At 40.2% G+C, this 21,688-nt stretch overlaps 1 protein-coding gene across 2 annotated transcripts; it reads left to right on the top strand.

The window, feature by feature from the left end:
• Positions 1 to 794: 794 nt before the first annotated feature.
• On the top strand, positions 795 to 20,677 carry axin1 (axin 1). 2 transcript variants are annotated; one of them, XM_085352680.1, is made up of 10 exons: positions 795 to 938; positions 2,959 to 3,927; positions 9,090 to 9,230; positions 9,853 to 9,949; positions 12,389 to 12,526; positions 15,687 to 16,210; positions 16,299 to 16,463; positions 16,650 to 16,889; positions 20,146 to 20,295; positions 20,392 to 20,677. In XM_085352680.1, exons 2-10 carry the CDS (start codon positions 3,032 to 3,034, stop codon positions 20,516 to 20,518), a joined length of 2,478 nt encoding a protein of 825 aa, XP_085208806.1. In that variant the 5' UTR covers positions 795 to 938; positions 2,959 to 3,031; the 3' UTR covers positions 20,519 to 20,677. The 2 variants fall into 2 exon arrangements, with proteins under 2 accessions (XP_085208806.1, XP_085208807.1); XM_085352681.1 differs by having other exon boundaries at positions 15,687 to 16,204.
• The last annotated feature ends 1,011 nt before the right edge of the window (positions 20,678 to 21,688 follow it).

The raw sequence follows: 21,688 nt of genomic DNA on the forward strand, positions 1-21,688 counted from the left end.
ATGGCCTCATCATTATGTGTTATGTACCGGTACGTTTGATGTCTGCTTTATCAGATGTTCTAGCGAAACTTCCTGGTGGTAAAAGTTTATGATAAAGGCCGCCTGAATGCAGCACATAACAGGAAGAGTAAACCTTTGCTGATTTTAACTGATCAAAGCGGCTCTTGTAGAATAATCAGTAAAGTCATCTAGTGCAGTCTGTGGTTGGAATGAAACCTGTAGACTCTCTGACTCCGAAACAAGTGGTTGCCCAACCTGCTCTGAAGTGTAGTCTACTCTTGCTGATAAGTGCTACTCATTCCCTGAAGAAGTTCTTTAGTGTCTTTTGTGGATACATTCTGAGTCTGTGTCATGGTTTCTGCCTGGCAAGACACACTCTGACAAAATAAGGCTCCTCAAACCCATTAAGGTAAACATTTGAGCATTTTTGAATCTTTATATATACCAGGGATTAAAAATCAGGGCAACGCTGACATCACAGGTTATCATACTGGCTGTAGATCTGATGTGAACAACAAAAAAACGGCTTTTCAGCTTAATGTGCACAGTGATGCTGATGTGTGTAGCAGTTAATCAGTTGACTTTTTAAATGTGTTGTTATGTCGTATTTCTGTGCATTATGCATGAATTTTCATGTATTTCACCACTTGAAAGAGAGAGAGAGGGGAGGAGGAGGCGGGTGGAGAGGAAAAATCGGTGTACCACATGTACCGAAGCTTAACACCGGCAGTTTGTGAAGTGAACAGGCGAGGCGCTGTGCATCATCTCCTGTAGCCTCAGCTCCATACAGACAGTGAGAGACAGCCATGGAGAGGCGGAGAGCGGGCTGCTTTCTTTGTTATTTTTAAACTCTTGCAATTCGCAACAATGACACTGTCGGCTGGGACTCGTGTCGGTCCGATAGCCCGATGCACTCGCAAGCAGAAAGATTTTCACCGGTTAAGTATATGTCACTTTTTTTAATGGCTCCCCCCTTGCTCAGAGATTGGGATTGCGGTAATCGGGGGGGGGAATATACCATCGCTTTGCTTTGCTGATTGTAAATGTGTTCGGAAATGGTTGCTGGGATTCCCTCTGTGTCCTCTGACGGTAGGGGAAATGTTTACGGGTGCTTATGCTGTGTGTTTAGTTTAGCAGCTGTTAGCGGGTACACCACAGATATTATTAGTGTGACAAAGTTGTGCACTTGTCGGTCGGCTGCTGATAGGCCTGGCTCGCTCTCTCCCTCTATGTGTGTGTGTGTGTGTGTGTGTGTGGAGTTTGTTTCTGGCTCCCCTCCCCCACTCGCTGTCGTTCTGCTCATTCTGGAGAGGCCAAGACATGGATGTGATGAGAGGCTCACTTCAAAGGAACAACCCAACTGACACGGTTTCAGAAAAAAGGGTCATTTCCCCCCCTGTTTTAACTCGACTCTGACCGGCGGAAATTGTATGGAATCCCTTCTAAATATACCTCCGCCGGAGCCGCACACCTGAGAGCACAGAAGGTTCATTTATATATTAATACGCGGATGCATCGTCTTTACAGGTAGCAGCAGTTTGCCCGGGTGATTTATTCCTACCAGCATCGTTAATAGGCCTGAAACGCTCGTTTTCTTGGAGGGGAGGGCTAATTTTCATTCCAGCACATCTGGCCTGATGCACAGTGCACGTGCTGCTCACACTCCAGGGCTCTGCAGCGAGCAGAGCCGCTGCTGCCAGTTTTGTCTTCATACAGCCTTTGTTCAATCAGAAAGAAAAGATTTGTATCAGTACTGAACCAGACAAGAGAGTGGGTGTGCCCTAAAGGGAAGGGTGATCTTGCTACAGTAAACCCACCTGTCATTTGTTCTGAAATCATAATTTGGCAACATTTATATTTAATCCTATTAGTCAACAAGTAGGCTGCACTGGGATTTCGATTGGGAAGTGATTTAGGCTGAAGTCAGGGCTATTTGCGTTCAGCTTCTCTACCCGTGATTTGGATCTGCTTGCAGCTGTCAAGAAGTAGTGGATATGTAGTGGAGCTGCTGTGGATATGTGAATTTAAAGGGTCAGCTGTGGCTGCATTAGACCTTAAATTGAATCCTGACACAGTATCTGGGAAGCTTAGCCATAAGCTAAGCAGTCCGGACTGCGTAGAGGTGGAGATCCGGGCTCTACGGTGTCGTTCCTCAGCAAAAAAGCAGCACACTTGGTTATTACACAAAGACTAAGATGTGTCCTTGATCCCTAAAATCATTTGATACACCATCCCAGGTCCTTCCCTAACACCAGGGGGTATCATATAAAACGAGAATATGGCATAAGGATGTAGAATGTGTCATTTGCAGTACTGCTATGTCAGCTAGTGGGAAATAGACTTGGGCTGCTTCATTATCAATTTAATTTTGTAAACCCCAAGTGAATTTTCACCCTTCCAATACTAATTTGAATGAAACTGGAATAGATGTGTGAGCTAATGATATGCATTTGCTACACTGTATTCATACTGCTGTCTAGTAAAAATACGCCTCTAGACTTTCGGCGCATATTAAAGGCCTAATAGCTGTAGATTTCGATTTCTGCTCAGGTTTGCAGATTGAATGTCGAATATCTGATCCTAGCGCATGAATGCTTTTCTTTCACTTTATGCTTTTTTGATTATAAAGTACCGCTGTACTGATTTTTACTGTGGGTGTGTTATTGGACATGACTCAAATGTGAGATCAATGTGCTTTAGGGCTTTAGAGTAGTTTTCAAAAGCTGACACAGAAATAAGTGATATTTATTTACCTGCTTTAAAAAAATCCGGCAAAAGAAAAAGCCCAAAAACCACATTGGTATTCTATTGATTGTGAATTTCTCAGTGTGGAATAAATTGTATTGTAAAAACCTCAGAGCAATGTTACACTGTTAGTGCCCTGTCACTGAGTAGCAAAAGACTGCCTTTCTATGACGTGTTGAAGCTGCATCTCATTATAAATTTTCCTCCTTGCAGTTCTTTTGCAGTGGCATAAGTAGAACTCTGGATCGAATAGTTGTGCAGTGTGGGCTCTACGGGGACGTGGTATATGGATGCTGGGACTATGAGCATAAGCGACAAACGGGGCTACTTAGCAGACCTAGGAGGCAGCTTCACTGAGGATGCTCCCAGACCTCCTGTCCCCGGTGAAGAAGGAGAGCTCATATGCAGTGATGGTCGCCAGCACAGCAACCTCAGCTTCTCCTCGAAGAATGAGAGCCTCAAATGTGAGCCGTCTGTGGCTACACCCAGGCGATCTGACTTGGACCTGGGTTACGAGCCGGAGGGCAGCGCTTCGCCAACACCACCCTACTTAAAGTGGGCGGAATCTCTTCATTCTCTCCTGGATGACCAGGATGGCATCCTGCTGTTTAGGACGTTCCTCAAGCAAGAGGAATGTGCAGATATGTTGGACTTCTGGTTTGCCTGCAGTGGTTTTCGGAAACTTGAAGCCAGTGAGGTTACTGAGGAGAAGAAGGTGAAACTGGCAAAGCTGATATATAAAAAATACATCCTGGACAACAATGGGATTGTCTCTAGACAGATCAAACCAGCTACAAAGTCCTTCATCAGAGACTGTGTGATGAAGCTTCACATTGATCCTGCCATGTTTGATCAGGCTCAGACTGAAATACAGACTATGATGGAGGAAAATACCTATCCATTATTCCTTAAATCTGACCTATATTTGGAATACACACGGACAGGGGGTGAAAGCCCAAAGTTGTACAGTGACCAGAGCTCGGTTTCTGGCAATGGAAAGGGGCTATCGAGCTATTTACCACCTTTAAAGGAGTATGAGGAATGGAGATGCGACCAAGGACCAGAGGAGCTGCCTGAGTGCGACCCCACGCCAAGCAGCCGTCTGACTCAGAAGCTGCTGATGGAGACGGCACAGCAACGAGTTGCCAACAGCACAAGATTCCAGGACAGTCACGAGTACAGGTAAATCCTCTGAGCAATCGAAAAAGCTTCACTTCAGTTTTAGCTGCACAGCATTCCTCTGAAAACTGCTGAATTAGAAAAATAAAAAAGCCCTGAAACTGCACACCAGCACTTGGGCTGATGTGACTGTGAGTGTAGCTCAGGAGATGGCAAAGACTGTGTGTGAAGAGAGTTTTAAGTATTTGCACTTATGGTGGTGAACAAATCTCAGAAGATAATAAGGCTGCATTACCGACTGTTTGGAGGTTGCAGCAGAAATCTCTGTGGTGCTTGTGAGGGCGCTCTAATAATCATGTGTTTTGCTTAGGCACTGGAACAGACTTTGTATTGAAAGAGTCAAACAATGATTTTGTTTAAGGAGGAGTTCTCCTGAAATCATTGACCCTGGAGTTTGTAATCTTTGCCTTCCCTTTCCTCTGTATATGAGGGCTCCATAATAAAATATTGCAAAAATCCTGTTTGACTGTTTAGTCTAGAGCTCCCAAACATTTTTTTACTGTTAGCCAGGGCTGTTAATAGATCCTTAAAGTAGGGATCCTTTTTGAATTTTAATTCACAAAAATATTAAAATCTTCACAACAATATGACATGTTGGAATGCACAATCCTATATGATCTTTTTTCAGTTTACACATCTGCTACAAGCTTTCAGTACATTACATGGTCAATAGTGCAGCTTAAAGTCAAAGAAAATATGCTAATAAAAAGTGGAATGTGTTATGTAGAATTGGGACAAAGTTCATTTTTTGTATTCTGAAGCACATCAGCTGCATACCAATGTCCAGGTCTACAAAGTCTTGGCTTTTTAGCGCCAGTCAAGTGTTGAGTCGAGGTGTACTGTTTTGTGTTTGCCTGTCATGCTCCTGCACATGCTCTTGTTGTTCACAGTATTTATTCCAGTGCTGATATTTCTGATTGCATTGTTAACAGCTGAACAGAACTGGTGGTTTATTAAATTACCTATAGCTATGTGCTGTTATATTTGGTAATGTCTGCATGAGTGAACTGGAAATGCCCCGGAAGACCAAGTCTGATTAATCAAACAAGACAAATCTTCACTGATGCAACACTTGGATTTCTTTCTTGTTCTTTTTTTTTTTGTATAGGCTGGCCTTAGGTTGTTGGTAATCTTTTCCTTGATTTTTAAATATGCATAATAGTGCAAATAATTAATAGCTTGGAGCTGTATGAAGGGAAAGAAAACTTTGGTTTAAGGTTGGTTATATTACAGAATGTACTGGATATATGTGGGTAGATCTCAGTGATATTTTATGCATGGAACCTTTCCAACATACAGCAGTCGAGAGACTGGCAGAAAGAAGTGATATTTTATTGGCTTTGGTAGGTTCTGAGTATTTAGACCAGGATCTAGATGATTCAAAGGCAAAGGAAATTATAATCCTGTTAAATTAAAAAAAAAAAGCAGCTTAGAAACAGAAACTTTGTTACAAGGGCTGATAGGAAGTCAACTTCTAAAACTTAGTGTGAACTAAGGTTACGGCTTCAGCGGAGGGTTAAGGACTCTTGCAGTAAAAATGGCCAACAGAAGCATGTTTGGTGTGCGTCACTGTTGAAATCTCACAAGGAGCACTTGTAGCATTGTTCGGTTATTGCTACAACGTAAATAGCTACATTGTAAGACTTTAACGCAATTGCCTAATTTGCTGTTATGTATAATTTTCAATTTGCATCACTGTCAGACTACAAAAATGTTGCCATGTTTGACCTCTGTTCCTGCAGTAGCAGCGGTATGATGGTGGGGACAGGAATTTACATCAGCTGACAAACATAGAATACCTTACAGATAGAAAGTTCTCTGTTGCAGCAATATTGAACACAGCCCTGTACTATGTATCTGTGACTGAAAAAATCCCGATAATCATTTGGTCAGTTAAATAGCGTGAGCATGACTACTACCCTTTCTTTCCAAATTCGTTCACTGTGGGCACCTAGACTCTTACTAGCTGATATCTGAAGATTGCAGAATGCAAAAGGCTCTGTTGGAGGATATGAATGTTTGAAATCTTATCCAAAATATAGAAAGGAACAAAAAACAAAAAAAGCTTCTGCCGCAGGCATTTCGGGCGTTTGCTGGTGAAAATCTACACGGCAACTGATAAAGAGGTTTTAAGTTGTGATTGAAACACACTTGTGAGCTTATTTCCACATCATTATTTCAGCAATCAAGCATTTGGCCAGAATTACAAAAAAGCATTTCATTTTTAAAGCATCACCCATTGGGTTTTTGTGAAACTAAATTTTACAGCAGTTTTGTCAGATCTCTTCAGAGACAGGCAACAAGAGACATTAAATAGTCTTTCAGAACAGCTTTAAGAAATCAGATGACTTGAAAGAGAATAGCCTTTAAGTGCGTTAATGTTTTGGGAGATTTTTGCAATGTGAACGAGTCAGATATGTTCTCATTAAAGTTAAAGTTATATTTCAAAGGCACGACTTCACTATATTTGTTATTTTCAATGAAAGTTGTTGTTGCCTCTGAGTAATATTAAAAGCCACCCCACAACAATCACCAGGCTTAAGTAGAGTTGAGTTGCACATGGAATAATAATATTAGTCACAATTTTTATATTGTGTAAGTTAGATAGAGATACTGAGATACTGTATTGCATTTTTCAAGTTAAAATCTTGAACTGCCAGTGCCACCCATGCTTTCTTCCTGGCTGGCAAAGAATGCTGAAATGCACATGTTTCGAGAGCTATGCCTGAATGTATCGAAGAGACGAGTGTTCAGTGTTCGGTGACAGAGATGGTTCGATACGACTAATGGCCCTACGCTCATTATCGCGGGTGTCGTGTGCTGATTTTGACGTAGCTTCGTGTGTTGCATGCCAAAATCTTTGTGGCGCTTCAGCCAGTCAGGTCGTGTACCTCGCCGTTTTTGAAACCGGGTGCCAAAGCTGGGTTGAAGACACGAGTGTACGATCGTGTCGGGTTTTTTACGGCCACTTTAATGATATTCCAGCACAGAAGCTCAAAGACTTACAGATATACAGAGGAAGATTTTGCAACTTTTTGAAAACTTGAGAATTTGTGAATTTGCGAAAACTTTGCAAAAAAACAAAAAGTCAAATCTTTGCTTCTGGTTTTGGCTTATTTTCCTTGTATATCAGTATTTATGTGCCAGTATTATCTGAGTTGCAACACCTATCATTCAGGAGAATACTGCAATTTGAGACAATGTTACAGTGGCGAGAAAAGCGACAATTGGGCCGGGAAAATCTGGCCTTAAAGAAAGCATCTATGTACCCAGTGAATGACTATCATTGAACAGAGGTGGTGGGTTAAGAAACCAGTAAACAGATAACACCTTTTCTTCTTTCAGTTGTATCAAAACTGTTACCACATACTCCACAATTACCAGTTTAAAGGTTTTGATAGAATGCAATTTTTATACTTGTACTAGCCCTTTGCTAACCTGGCGTTCTAATTATTCATAATTATAACATATTTATAAGCTAAATGTTAATGAAGTTGAGTGCAGTGATTTTGTTTTGAACTCTGGCTCTTAACAAGGAAACTCTTAACTCTCAAGGGAGACCTGGCCAAGATAGGCAGCAGCAGGTGTCTCACAGTTACAGAAAAACATTTATAGAAATGTTTTCTAAAAATGTAAAAGGTTTTAAAAGAAGTTTCCCTAAATTTCATTAAATCTATGAGGAAGAATTGCATCTGGATGTGTCTGACATTTGACTGTCCAATACTCTGGTATTGAATTTGAAGAGTATGGCATGATGGTGCAGCAGTCAGCACTGTTGCCTCAGAGCAATAAGATCCCTGATCAGGCCATCTGGAGTTTACATGTTCTCCCAAAGTACTCCAGCTTCCCCCGACTATCCAAAAGCATGCACGTAAGGTGATCCTATAATTGTCCGTAGGTGTGAATGTGAGCGTGAATGGTCATCTCTGTGTTCCTGCTGTGGACTGGTGGTCTGTCCAGGTTGTACCCTGCCTTTTGCCCTATGACAGCTGGAATAGGCCCCAATGCCCTGTGACTCTGATTTGAGCCACAGGGCACACAGGGCATTTGAGTATTTTACATGCTGAAATGCTATCAAAAATGCTGTTGCTAGCCTTTCTTGCTCTCTGTTGCTCTTACTTTACTCTGGTTGAGAGCCTGTTTGTGTAAGCCATGCCAAAGAGATAGAAGTGCGAGTGACAGGATATTACAGCAGCAAAAAAATAAATAAAAAAGATAAAAACCTTTTACACTGTATGAACAAACGGAGTCACTCATAACTCGCAGTTAATGGCTGTTTATGGCCTTTGAAGCCTCTGCTTCCTTGTGCCAGACATTTTTCAGATGTGAATCACTGGCAGTCAGGTGGCGCGAGGGGTCAGGAGGGGTCAGGGGATTGATATAAACTAGCATTAGGCTCACTGTCAAACTTGGGAAAACACTGTATAGTATTTGCAAATGACCTAAGTTGTGTATAATTGGTGGGCCTATATGAACTTAAATCCAATCTCACTTATGCCAACAATGGCAAAAAATTAAGCAAATATGAAGAATTAAATCGAAGGACTCTCATGTTCTCCTATCCTCATTCCTGTGGTTGAAGATAGAAATCTTCATCCAGCTACAAGAGCTGCAGGTTCTGTTATAATAGTAGAGCTTTCTGACAGATGGAAAACATTTAAATGAGTATGTTACAGAAAATAAATAGCAGGAACAAATAAACTCCAGAATGTAGTGACATAGAGTTTATCCATCCTGCTTACTTCATCCTTACTTTGAGGCAAACTCAGTTTAAAAAAAAGCAAGATAAAATATCAATCAATCAACAAATATTCATTCATGTATTGATTTGTTTTTATATGCAAATTGTATGTCCTCTGCTCCTTTATTCTTTGCTTCAAAGTTGTGAAGACAGCACACTGCTGCCTATACTGCACAAAAAACAAAACAAAACTGACTTCTCATTAATGCACTCAGTTCAACTGATTCTTGGCCTGAAGGCTGGTGTTTTACAAGATGTAGCATTTCTAATCTTGTTTATGTTGGTATGTTAACTACCTTAGAAATCATCCAAAAAACTTGAGGATGCCTTTCATATCTCGGTCTACTTCTGTTTGTTACCCTTTTGTCACCATGTCCTGTTTTTTGTTTTTTTCTTCTTTCTTTTTTTCCCCTCATTTTTCCAGGCATGCACCATGTCGGGAGACAATCAACCCGTACTACGTCAACACTGGCCATGTTATGGCTCCTGCCACCAGCGCCAATGACAGTGAGCAACAGAGCATGTCCAGTGACGCAGACACCATTTCCCTTACAGACAGCAGTGTGTATGTATTTTGGCTTCATCCAATCATCCAAACATTTCACACACAGTTGTACCAGTTAAAACAGGCTATGCAGGTTACAACTTTTAGGGGAATGACAGTTTTACCTTCACCAATAAAATAGACAGGATCCTATTATATGTGGGTATAGTTTATATTTTAGTGCAACTTAGATTTCAGTGTTTTTAAGTCATTGCCAGTTGTGTGCTTTTGAATGAAGATATGCAAAATAAAGACTTTTAGTTGCAGATATGACACTGGGGAATTCAGCCAACGAAGCTTCAAAGCATGCACAACTGCACAAAAATGTTTTTGAAGCTGAATGGATTAGAGGCTGTTATCAGCTAACTGATCCAGGACTTCGAGAACAGGAAAAAAACCCCAGAATGAGTAATATCATATAAAATTACACTCTTCTGCATGTGATATGTGACCATAATGTGCAACGCCGCTTGTGCAGAAGGGACACTATTAGCCTGTGAGCATACCTGTCCTGCTTTACGAATTAATCACTATCTAGGTGTTCATTTTAGGAACAAATTCTGTGAAAAGCTTTCAACTTCAAAGCTGCCTCTGTTGTTTATTCATGAGCATGTTTTATGAAAATGTCTTTGTTTAATTCCAGAGACGGGGTTCCACCCTACAGATACCGCAAGCAGCATCGCCGCGAGATGCATGAAAGTGCCAGAGCAAATGGGCTAGTGCCACTACCTCATATTCCAGTGAGTTATTCATGGGTTATTTCCCTTTTCTCTCCATTTCTGCCTCGACACCTTTAGCTGTCGGTTCCTGGCTTATTTTTTTCTGCTCCGCCATTGGAGATGTGCATATTTAAGCTCTGCTGTGTCGCGGGGTCCTGTGATGGAGTATAAGAATAGCTGATGGTGAAAGAGTAGTCTGTCTAAATGCAGCAGCTTGATGCTTTCCTAAGCTGCGTGCGCTTGAAGCCTAGTAGACATGAACCTTTCCCTGTGACAGCCTGATGCCTCCCTCTGCAGCTCCTGCTCTCTCTTGGTAGGAAACTCGAGCTCTAATTAGGCCTTGGAGTAAAGCGTCAAATTAAAATGCCTCATCCAGCCTCTCATTAAGATGTAAGAATTGACTATATAGAAGAGCCCAAATCTCTACCCCTAACAAATTACTCTTCAGTTTTTTTTTAATAAGAAAAAACAGAGATTATGTTTTAAATATGTTTAAAGAAGAGTCTCTTGTCAAGTTATTTTTGCACTTACTGGATTCAAATCGGGGGCACAGTTTGAATAGGTAAGATTGCAGTGTAATTGCATACACTGACAGGAGAAGAAATTGTACACTTTACAAAAAATCCCAAGACTAAAGTTGCAGTTCCTGTGTAATTAAGTAGAATTTCAGTAGAATTTATTTTATTTGAAATGACAATGTAATTATATTAACATACAAATACTTAAAGGTAGGTACACTAAAAAAGCAATCAAACAAGGAAATAAATTAAAGTGGTGGAAAAGTGGAAGGAAATCATGCAGTACTTAATATTATTTAAAACCTTATTTAAAAGAACAAAAAACAACATTAACTGTCTTTCTAAGGTGTTGGGCTAATGAATGCTGGCACAACAGCTTTAGTGCTCATTGGTGTTAATTCTCGAGGTCCCAGGAACTCTACTGGACAGTTCTCCCAAAGCCTCCATTTAGAGTTTTTGTGACTGTGGTGTGTTAAATCTGCAGTCGGTTAACAAGGTTTAAATATGCCTATGGTAAAAGCAGTAGAATATGTTTTACATCATTTTGATACTCATCCCAACCCCCACAAGACCTACGCATGACTGTCTTTCAATTCAGCAGACTACTTCCATCATGACAGACATGAAAGACGAACACCCGGAAAAGCAGGGGTCTAGTTGGGCCCAGCTATGCCAGAAAAATGCTCCCACAGCATAACAGCTCTGGTGGATCCCCCTCACTGTAGGGACCAAGCATTCCTGCTTTAAATTGAATTTGTCACATATCTGTAGAATGAGGCCGTTATTAAATCTGGTCTAAATCTCTTTATGTCCTCACAAAGAAAGACACCTTTATCAAATATATGTATTATAATGTAAGTAAGTAAAATAATGTAAGTGATGTATTTCTAAGATAACTGTGTTTATGAGAAAATGTGATTTGATCTTTATGTTAGTTAAATATATGAACTACATTGCCCTGTTGTTTTTACAACGGGGCAATAGCCCTAATCAGTGCTAACAGCTGACCTGATTAGCTATTTTTGTGGGGGGGGCAATAATGCACAATGAACATTCATTCTTTAATTTATTATTCATATCTTTTTTTTGCACTTTAAGGTTTACTGTGTTGTGTTTTTTTTTTTGTGTTTAGTGCCGACATGGGACAGTTTTCCAATTTCGTTGTGTTATTGTACGAGGTATGACTGTGCAATGACAATTAAGAGTTATCTTATCTTACTTTTATGTCAGAGAACCTCCTTAAGCAGCACAAACAATAATTTTGTGCCATTTTATTCCAACAAAACAGTTTTAGCTCATTAAAATTATCATTAATATTTTTAGTTCATGCCTTAAAACTTCAATAAGATTAACGTCTTGTCATTCATACTTATGTTCTTTCTGTCATTGTCTTTTTCCATTAGTCAACCTCTCCTAAGGTTGTGCTGCCCTGATATTCTTCTGTAAAAGTTCTTTGTACAATATGGCAAGACACTTGTCAATGAAATATTATTAACTGAATTGAAGACTAAATGATTCAGATACCAAACTGGTGAGTCCCTACTGCTGGGGAGCAAACCCACATCTTCAGAAATAATTACTGTTAATACTTATTTTAAGGTTTTTCATGGTTCACACCAATCAGTCTTGAGCAAATACTCAGACTTGCAAGGTTAAGAGTATTTTACAGCAGTGAATGAAGCATACTGAAAAAAAGCCCATCAGCTTTAGTGATATTTAGTGGTAAAGTTGTGGCACATTTGCTAATACTTAAATTTATTATCCCTTTGGTGTTTTTAACACTCAACACCATCTAGTTTAATGTCTTCCTGCTTATGTTTAAGCACTTTAATGTGATTGCTGAAAGGATGTTGGAGGCCAAGGTGGGAAAACATCCTGGGACTGCTGAAGTGGCTTTGACAGTAATGCAGCAGTGCTTACATTTTGACATTTCTTTCTCCAGCGCCCAAACCGGATTCCAAAGGATATACACGTGGAGCCAGAAAGGTTTGCTGCAGAGCTGATCAGGAGACTGGAGGGCGTACTGAAAGAGAGGGAGGCTCAGGAGAAACTAGAGGAACGACTGAAGAGAGTACAGTTGGTATGTTCTCTCTGTTTTCTGAAGAAGCGTATACTATTGAAAGAACAATCAGAAGCTGTATTTTGTTAATTCTGCCTAATTTATATGAATAAGAAGCATCCTTTAGCGGTTTCTACAGAGGTTCAGGCTCAATGGAATCACGTGTTCACTGAATGACCTCTAATATAGTCTCAACAGTGCAGAGCTACTGGTTACACATTCAAGTCATGTGAGGAAGTGTTAGGAGCTGAATATTGCTACTACTGTGTAACACAACTGAAGAATTTTAGTGATGAGGGGATAGGGGAAATTAAAGTATGAGTTCCTAAAGTTAAAAATGCTTTGGGGCAAAGGAACAATTCTTTTTTATTTGCTATATCATCAGTAATATGTCAGCTAATAATGAAAAATGCAGTACAGTGACCTAAAGAACTAAACTTAAAACATTTTTTTCATTTGCAAAGCTTGAGTCAGAGACTGTTTGTGATTGCAACATGAAGGGCTGGTTTTAAAGATCACATTTAAAGTCCTCACAGTGCAAATGGTAAAATCAAAGAGCTCTGTTTTCCCAATTTACTAAGTTTGGTTTACTTTAATAAAAGAATACTTGAATAGATTGTGAAAGCTTATTGAAAAGCAGATTGCTGGTTGAAGTGTAACAGTAGATTCTACCGATGCTTATTTCTGAGCCAGACTGTGAGGTGTGTGCTCGGCCGTTGAGCTTTAAGTCTTCAGTAACAAAGGAGACTTAAATCCACCTGGCCTTAATGAAATTAATGAGGCCAACCATTTGAATAGGGAATAAAAAACATTATGAATCACTTGGAGAATTCTGTCCTTGGCCTGTCAGCAATCTGGCTTTGTCTGTGAATCAGATGGAGCACCTGCACATTCCGCCACTTGTAAGCCTGGAACAGTGAGCCGCCTGTTTGATGTCACTTGAATGTTGATGAAATGGTTCCTGAAACCACAAATGAAATCTCCCTCAGTGTACGGTGCCAAGTATTAAGTCTCAAGGCAGGCAATTTATGTGGGTAGCTATGAAAGGAAAGAAGGTGCCATCACGCAGCTGAAGGTTTGGCCTGTGGAAACGGGAGGCGAGGACGCCATTCATCAAGTAATACTTTGGAAATGTGAGCTTGGGTTTTAGCTTGTAAATGAGGATATCAGAAGCAGTAAAATGTGATATAGTTATGGTGTCTGTAGCATAAAATTAGATTTTTAAGGGTGTGCCATCTTGTTAAAAAATCCAAAATCTGATTCCATGACAATGCAACTTTTCAGCTTTCCACAGCTCCGTCATGCATTCTGCACAAAATTTGATTAGGACTTCACATAATGTAATTATTGTACGGAGTAAGCAAATTATCGGCAAAAGATTGTGAGCAGGGCTCTCATTGATTCCTCGAAATATCTGCTCGTCTCTTCTTCATTGTTCTGTGTGGATTTTGTGGGCTCGGCTAGCGCAGATATCCGGATGGAACGCGGAGATGTAAAGAAACATCAATTACTTAAAAACTTGCCAAAAAATACTTGGCTGCATGGGTCATATTTTGCAATACAGCTGCATCTAAGAAAGCCGTGGGCATGAGAAAGTTAACTGCGTGTATGAACAGGCCGAGTTTCCTTTTCACACAGTTGGAGTAAGAGGATGGCGAGCACAGAGGCAGCGCTCAAAAGATGGTTTGGCATGTTTACAAGTGGAGATCTATTGAAGGTTGATTTAATTATTGACATAGCTGGCATGAAAGGTTTGAGCTTGTGCTGGTTAAAAATGAAAAGTAAAATCTGTCTTTCCATATATACATATTCTCTCCTTTACCTTCTTTCTCTGCCAAAATGTTCCCACCTTTATACAGGAGGCAAAATAAAAGGCGTATGGTGCTCATTTCTCCACCTACAATAAAATGTTTTCTCTTTATCCAAATTTCCCCGGGAAATTATGATGAATATATTATTATCAGGGTAAAACTGAATGCTTAAGGTCTTTACTGTCACCCTGGACAACCTACTGGCATGACTGTTGAGATTACAGGGGGCAGTAGGATTACATGATGACTGTGTCATCAGTTTTAACCACAAGTCAAGAGCCGTTGTTGTAAATAGGTGCTCATTTTGGTTTGGTGTAAACAACATGTGTTTGGATAGGTGGAGAAATAGTTTTAAAGTGCTCATGTAAATCTGCCCTTTGCTTAATGCTGCTTCGTTTAAATAGCCACGGGGCCTTATTGTATAGTAGTGAAGCATGCTAGTGCTAAGCTAAAATATCATTCACATCAAGGATTATGTGGAAACAAGTTAGAAGAGGGGAAATTATATATCATTCGTGATCCTGTCATGATCGGTAATCTCTGATAGGGATTTATTTTTTCAACCACGAGTATCAAATAAAAATGCTCGAGCTCAAGTGTGGATTTCTAGAGACATTACACTCCTAGAAGTTTACATTAAAAAAATCTAGTAATGTTTTATGATGGTTTGTTATGTCAGTATTTCATTTAGAATAAAGTATTTCTGTTAACAGAGGCGTGAGATCCTGGGCCATATAGGAATAACAACATGACCATGCAGTTCTTGACCGGCATTCTCCGTTCAATCTTTCCGTTTAACATTGCACGTCCTGCACTTCCTACAGTGCCTGCTTATCAAAACCTATTATGAAAGCCTGCAGCACCCCACCCTTTAAATCCCCCTGGAGACGAGTCTGTCAGAGAGTTTTGTCCCAGTCAGTCAGCGCTCGAGCTGTAGCAATTCTGCTTGTCATGACACGAAGCCACAGAAATATGCTATTTGGATGCTGAAACGGTTGTATTCATAGATTGTCTCCAAACTGCTGCATTAAGAAGGAGAACACACATTTCAACTTAAGGTTAAACCTGCCATCTTCAGGTTGAAATAAGTACTGCAGCTGCAGCCTGGTGGAATAGCATCAGTTGTGCTGATAGTGCACATGGAACACAGCTGGTGAATAAATAAAATGCACATTTACATATTTTGTATTTCTTTGCTATATGATTTAAACATTCATTGTAATCCATGCTACGAGTATATATACATTATTTATAAATTAGGTTAGCCTTTTTTGTGTTTTCTTTGTGTTATATGTTGTGTTTATCTTTATTTAGATTTTTATTTCAAGGTTTTATCTTTTACATTGTGCGTATATGTGTTTGTGCTAAAGGAAGAGGAGGCTGACGAAGTCATGATGGCCACAGCAACATCATTATCCAGTCACAGGTTCCCCCCTGGTGCTTATTCACAGAATTACAACCCTCGCTATGCTGACAACACCTACAGCGCTCCTTTTGTCGGAGATGCTCATGAAGAAAACCCAGAGAGCATCTTGGACGACCACGTGCAGCGAGTCATGAAGACCCCGGGCTGCCAGTCGCCGGGAACCGGCCGTCATTCTCCGAAGTCGCGCTCACCAGACGGTTTCCCAGGGATAAAAGGGATTGGGATGCCAGGCCAGGGTAAACATGCATCCAGGCACGGTTTCAAGGGAGAAACTAGCCACTTGTACCACCACAAACACCATGGCCACCACACAAGCGTGGGCAAGCCCAAAGAGCAGGTGGAGGCTGATTTAGTCACGCATGTGCATGGGAGCTTTCCCTGGAGCACCGAGTCAAGTCATTACGGATCAAAGTCTCGCAGCTATGCAGACGGCATGGGATCCAACCCCATGGACTATGCAGGGTACATGTAAGGAACAAACTAAGAAAAACTGAATTCACACATGAAAAATACCTGTTGTTTTCTACTTATCAGTTATTTATTTTCTATTTTGCAGCGGCAGAGGTGGCACACAGTGTAAAAGAGCATCAAAGAGAGGTGAGGAATTGCGGCCTTATGACATGCCGGGGCCTGGAGAGGAGATGGAGAAAAACCAGAAGATCCTTTTGTGGCTGATGGAAGGACAGAAAGAAATGGTTCAGCATAAGAGAAGCCCATATGGGTCAGTGATTACCTTTTATTAGAAAACATAATTTTTTTTCCTTTTTTTAAATTAAATAAAACTAAAACATTTTAGACATGTGCTCATGCCACTACGTCACCAGTGCACAAGTAAAGCTAAAATATGCTAAAATAAGCATGTTTCTTTATTTTATTAAATAAATTGCTGATATGTTTTTTATCATAGGAGCACCACTGGGTCCAAAAGGACTGTTGGACATGAGGGATCCCGCCTCGGCTCAACGGGGTCGATGCATCCGTGCATCAGTGGTCAGCTGCGGAACAGTGTGCAGCCGTCTCACCCTTTCATCCAGGATCCCACCATGCCGCCCAACCCAGCTCCCAGCCCCCTCATTCAGCTGGAGGAGGTTTGCCGGCGACTCGAGGAGGAGAAGATGAAGTCCGGAACATTGCAGCCTAAGCAAAGGTAAAAGAACAGATATGACTCATGTCCACTTGTTTAGTTCTTCAGTTTTTCCAAAGAATATAATATTCTGCCATATCTGTACCCTGCTCTGTCGTACTTGTGACAATTGCTCCCCTCTTCAGCTCTGGGAGCTAAGTCATTGCTGGCTGTCAGCAGATAGAAATCTCAAATATATTGTGAAATACAAAGAGATTTAAAAGGCACAGACAAGCTTGTGTAAACGGTTTGAAAAGGGTTTGCATGTCACAGACTGTAATTTATATATATTAGTTAAGCCACAAAAGAGAAAGCCAGCCCTTTCCCTGTTATCTAGTGAAAATCTTTAGCCCGTGTGCCTCTTTTTTTTTTTTTTAAGCTGGTCTGTGTCTAACCACCGGGGTTTTTTGGTCTCTCAGGTATGTGCTGGAGGTGATCCAGAGGGATCGCACAGCAGTCAGGCCCGTACAGTTCCCTCAGCTCAGCAAGCTCTCCGAGCCCGAGTACGTCCACTGTGTTCCACAAATAGCTTTTAACATTGTGTGCGACATGTTAAGTCAGTGGAAAATAATGGACAAATAGCACTTTCCTGCAGTACTGCCCTTTTGCAGGATTATTACTGATTTAATAACAATGGTTTTACTGTTAACTGTATGTGGCAGAATATTTTCATGATCTAAGGTTTATCATTTCCTCAACTGCTCACAAATAAATTGATCAGACTTGAAGGCTGAGATCATCAGATTACTTGGTGATTAGTTTCTGTGAAGACCAAAAAAAAAATTAGGTCACAGAGGAAGTAGGAGTGTATGTTTTCTCTGTTCCCGGAGCGGCAGACTAGCTAGAGTGTTACAAAAAGGATCTGTTTTTGATGTTATTTGAGAAACATGTATTTCTGTTTGATGTCTGACTGCCTGATAGCTGCCTACCAGATGAGGAAGAGCATGAGAACTGCAGATGAAAGAAAGATTACGTGACACCACCTCCTGAATCCTCCTGTTAGATTTGCGAGGTCTGGCATTCGTTTACTGACCGGACCTTTCCGTAACTCGAGTACGCACCTCTAAAAAAATTACTTAAAGATGACAGCAAAATTGGAATACAGAAAATATGAAGGACAATAGGATAATAATAATAATAGTATTTAGGAATTATAATTATACATAAATCTAAATTATAAATATAGAATTTCTGATACTTTTGGTGAGACAGCTGTGGGCTGGGGCGTATACTGGAAACCCTGCATCACTGGCAGTATAAAAGCTGGGCGTAGCCACTGTTGTCACTTATTTTCTTCGAAAGCGTTTTTGTCATCACCGTCTTAATATTTTGAAACTGAACTTGTTATTCACGATTCATTAGCACATGAGCATAAACTGGAGAATCCACCAGTCCTTTTAGATGGGCCGTATTTTACAAAATGAACTTTATTCACTGTGACCCAAAATGACGGAGCCTCTAAACCTGAGGTGTCAAACTCATTTTACATTGCGGGACACATACAGCCCACTTTGATCTTAAGTGGGCCGGACGAGTGAAACTCCGCCTTCCTGTCAGTGTAAAGAAATTCCATGTCCGTTTTTCTACACGATAACGAAAAGGCTCCTGCGACAAAGAAAGAAATCTGTCTTGACTCTTTGGACTTAAATTGTAAGAAATAAATGTGTAAAATTACAAAACAAGTTCTGTTAGCTCATTGCCCAGACTGTCCTTTTTTTCAGCTGTAGTCGTAAAAAAATGTCTACAGTAGAAAGTGAAAAGCAGAAACTATTCTGTCATTTGATTATTTATTGTTTAATTACTTTGTGTAGTATGAATGGCTACAAGGGAGGGTTTTATCAATAGGAAAAGCTGCAAAAAATATGAAAATACAGTTAAAAGTCCAAAATGTCTGCTTGTGCTTGTTTGTGGTGAGCAGCAGATCAAACAAGTTAAGAATTATAAGAATTATAAATGGCTTCATGATGCTCATTTTACATTTTGCTCCTTTCTTCACTTCTTCCCGACACTTTTGAGTTTGCTTCTGTGTACCTGGCCTGTATGCCTATACTGGCTGGCTTCAGAACGTCTGCCCCCCTTTCTTGTTTCACATAAAGGTTTGCATGTGATTGGCCGGATGGTGTGCCCATCAAAATAAAGTCCCACTCCTTCCTGGATTCTCAGCAGGGCTGAAGATTCGGCTCGCACATACCAATGGGCCATTAATAATTGACATATGAAATTATCTCACTCGCCTGATACAATTATATCCGGCCCACGGGCCATATGTTTGACACCGCTGCTCTAAACTCATCAGGAAAGTGTTTACTGAGGTCAGAGCTGAGAGCAGTTTTACCTCAGATTTCTACAGATTAGATTTTCTTCATTTTTGAGACTCGGAAGCTTTTATGCTCTCTGTGCTGTGTACTGGTATTAGATTATTTGAAGTGTCTTATTAAAGAAGCTTAAAGGCTAGGTTCTCACAGAAATTCTGGAGTCATAAGTATCTTCTCTCTAATCTTTCTGTGATTTCTAACTAGATTTATGGATGTTTACTTGAGGGAGCATGTTTGAGGTGGATAATGACATCTTTGGTAAATGTGACACTGAATCCAAAAGCATGCGTGTCGTGTTTGCATGACCAGCTGTGACTCACAAGGATGAGGATTTTGGAAGCAAATTGTGAATATCAGGCTTAATTTGCATCCGCAGTTCTTGCAGAAAAGAGAAAATCATGCGGCAGAGACGTATTAATACGAATGCATCAAAACCAATGTATGTATCCTATAATGAAAGCTGTGTGTTTAGATCGATGGAAAAACGGCCACCTGCATTTTGCCATCTGTTAGAGGCCAGATGGATGCGATGCTATGTAAATGCACTCCTACAGTAACGTGTTGACTAATGATAGCTGCTTATTCATTGACATCTCTCAGTTGTGATTATTGGCCTTGATTCATCATGAAATCACAGGCTATAAATTGCGGACAAAAATCAGTTTATATCTGAAACTTTCCGTAACTTGAATCAAGTTATACAATTGATCAAGTTTGTAGCAAAAATGTAAACCTCCTTTCCAGTCCATGAATTCAATTAGTCTTTTTTTCCCCTGTTCTTCCATCTATTGCTGTGATTTTTTTGAGTAACTTACAATTGTCACTACTCTAAGTCTCAGCAAACTCTATTCAAAGTAGACTTTTTTCCCTCTGTGTGTCTTTTAAGTGAAAAATGTTTTACATAGCTTTGGACATGAGAGAACTTCAAATGTTCTAAAAAAAAATCCTCTCTTTACTCTTTTCAGACACAAAGCTACTAAAAAGCAGCCATGTGAAAACATTACTGTGGCGTACTACTTCTGTGAGGAGCTGATACCTTACAGGACTTCTGTCAAAGGGAGGGTTGTCACGCTGGGCCAGTTCAAAGAACTGCTAACAAAGAAAGGAAATTACAGGTGAGACTCACGGTGCTACTGGGTAACATGTGGGGTGTCTTCTGGTATCAAAGAAAGTCAAGTTGACCTTGTATTATTATTTTTTTCTCTTTTTAGGTATTATTTCAAGAAGGTAAGCGATGAGTTTGACTGTGGGGTGGTGTTTGAAGAGGTACGTGAAGATGACGCTATCCTGCCCATCTTTGAGGAGAAGATCATTGGCAAAGTAGAAAAAGTTGACTAAATTTTAAAGAGGAGAGAGCCGAGTAGCCAGTGTATGATGGACTGAGGAGCAAGTGGATGGTGAAGAGGAAGTGCTTTACAAAGAAGAATGGATAAGGAGGCAAGAAAAAAGGTGGATCCAGCATCAGAAGATTATAGTAGTGGTCATTGACTTCTGTATCACGGCTGCAGTGAAGTTGGACTTGAAGAAGAAAAATCTCATTTTCTTTTTGGAGTGTAATGTAGCATTGTAAAGTTTACTAGAAAACAAGAACAAAAAGTGCTACTAATGCTACGTATTTTTGATAATGACTTATCAAAGGGTTTCCTTTCTAAAATAACTGCACTTGTAATTTTTATATGTATTGATACCAGATGTGTACAGTTTGTGTTAAAATACAGCAAAAATTTTCTATCTATTTAAGTATTTAAATTGCTACTTTTAAGCCTAATTAAAGCTGAAGCGTTGCCCCTCGTGAAGACGATCCGATTCCTCGATAGGGCTGATTCTTGTTTGCTTTTTTTCATTAATTGTAAGAGCCCTCTGGACGCTAATGTTTGTGACTTTAAAGTGCTTTTAATACTTCACTTCTCAGAACTTTATTTAGAGGCATCAAATCAGACTGCTTGTTCGTTATATTATATACTACTGACTCGGTGTAGACCTTCTTAAGAACCCATTCTTGCAACCCAGTGTAGGAATTTTATTAATGTATTTAAAAATATATTTAAAAAGTCCAATACAGAACAGATTATAATGTCTGTCTTATGGCTCAGTCACACATGAGTAAAAGTAGGATGGCAACCTTCTTGCAACAGTTTGATTGCACTGAATTTGTTTGCTGTTGGACTGCAAGTAGTTATGGTCACAAGCCACCAGTGGTTTAATGTGTAACACCCTCAACCTGTGGGTGACCACTTTAGATCTCCTCTGCCATTTGAACAGGGCCAAGCAGTAACGATTTGAGTTGGACTGACTGCAGTCACTCTTAGATTAGCAAAGGCTGACAAATATCTGCCATTTGATTTATAAATGCAGACTGCAAACATATTCCAGTCGTTCTGAGTCAGTCTTGCTGCCTTGCATCATTTTGCATTAGGGGACTTGATAGGTTGTCAAGCACCCATGCTATTTTGCAGTTAAATTACTGTCCTACAGAAACTATGTCACTATTTTTGCAGGAATCTGTGT

This window comes from Diplotaxodon limnothrissa, linkage group LG4 (assembly GCF_057381915.1).
Source record: "Diplotaxodon limnothrissa isolate DT_005_m linkage group LG4, D_limnothrissa_male_GT1.1, whole genome shotgun sequence".
Classification (NCBI taxonomy): Eukaryota; Metazoa; Chordata; class Actinopteri; order Cichliformes; family Cichlidae; genus Diplotaxodon; species Diplotaxodon limnothrissa.

Excerpts from the sequence above, each read along its gene's own strand:
- axin1 (XM_085352680.1), top strand. The coding sequence starts at position 3,032 with ATGGATGCTGGGACTATGAGCATAAGCGACAAACGGGGCTACTTAGCA. Across the intron at positions 3,928-9,089 it reads CAGGACAGTCACGAGTACAG|GCATGCACCATGTCGGGAGA; the intron begins GTAAATCCTCTG and ends TCATTTTTCCAG. Across the intron at positions 20,296-20,391 it reads ACAAAGAAAGGAAATTACAG|GTATTATTTCAAGAAGGTAA; the intron begins GTGAGACTCACG and ends TTCTCTTTTTAG.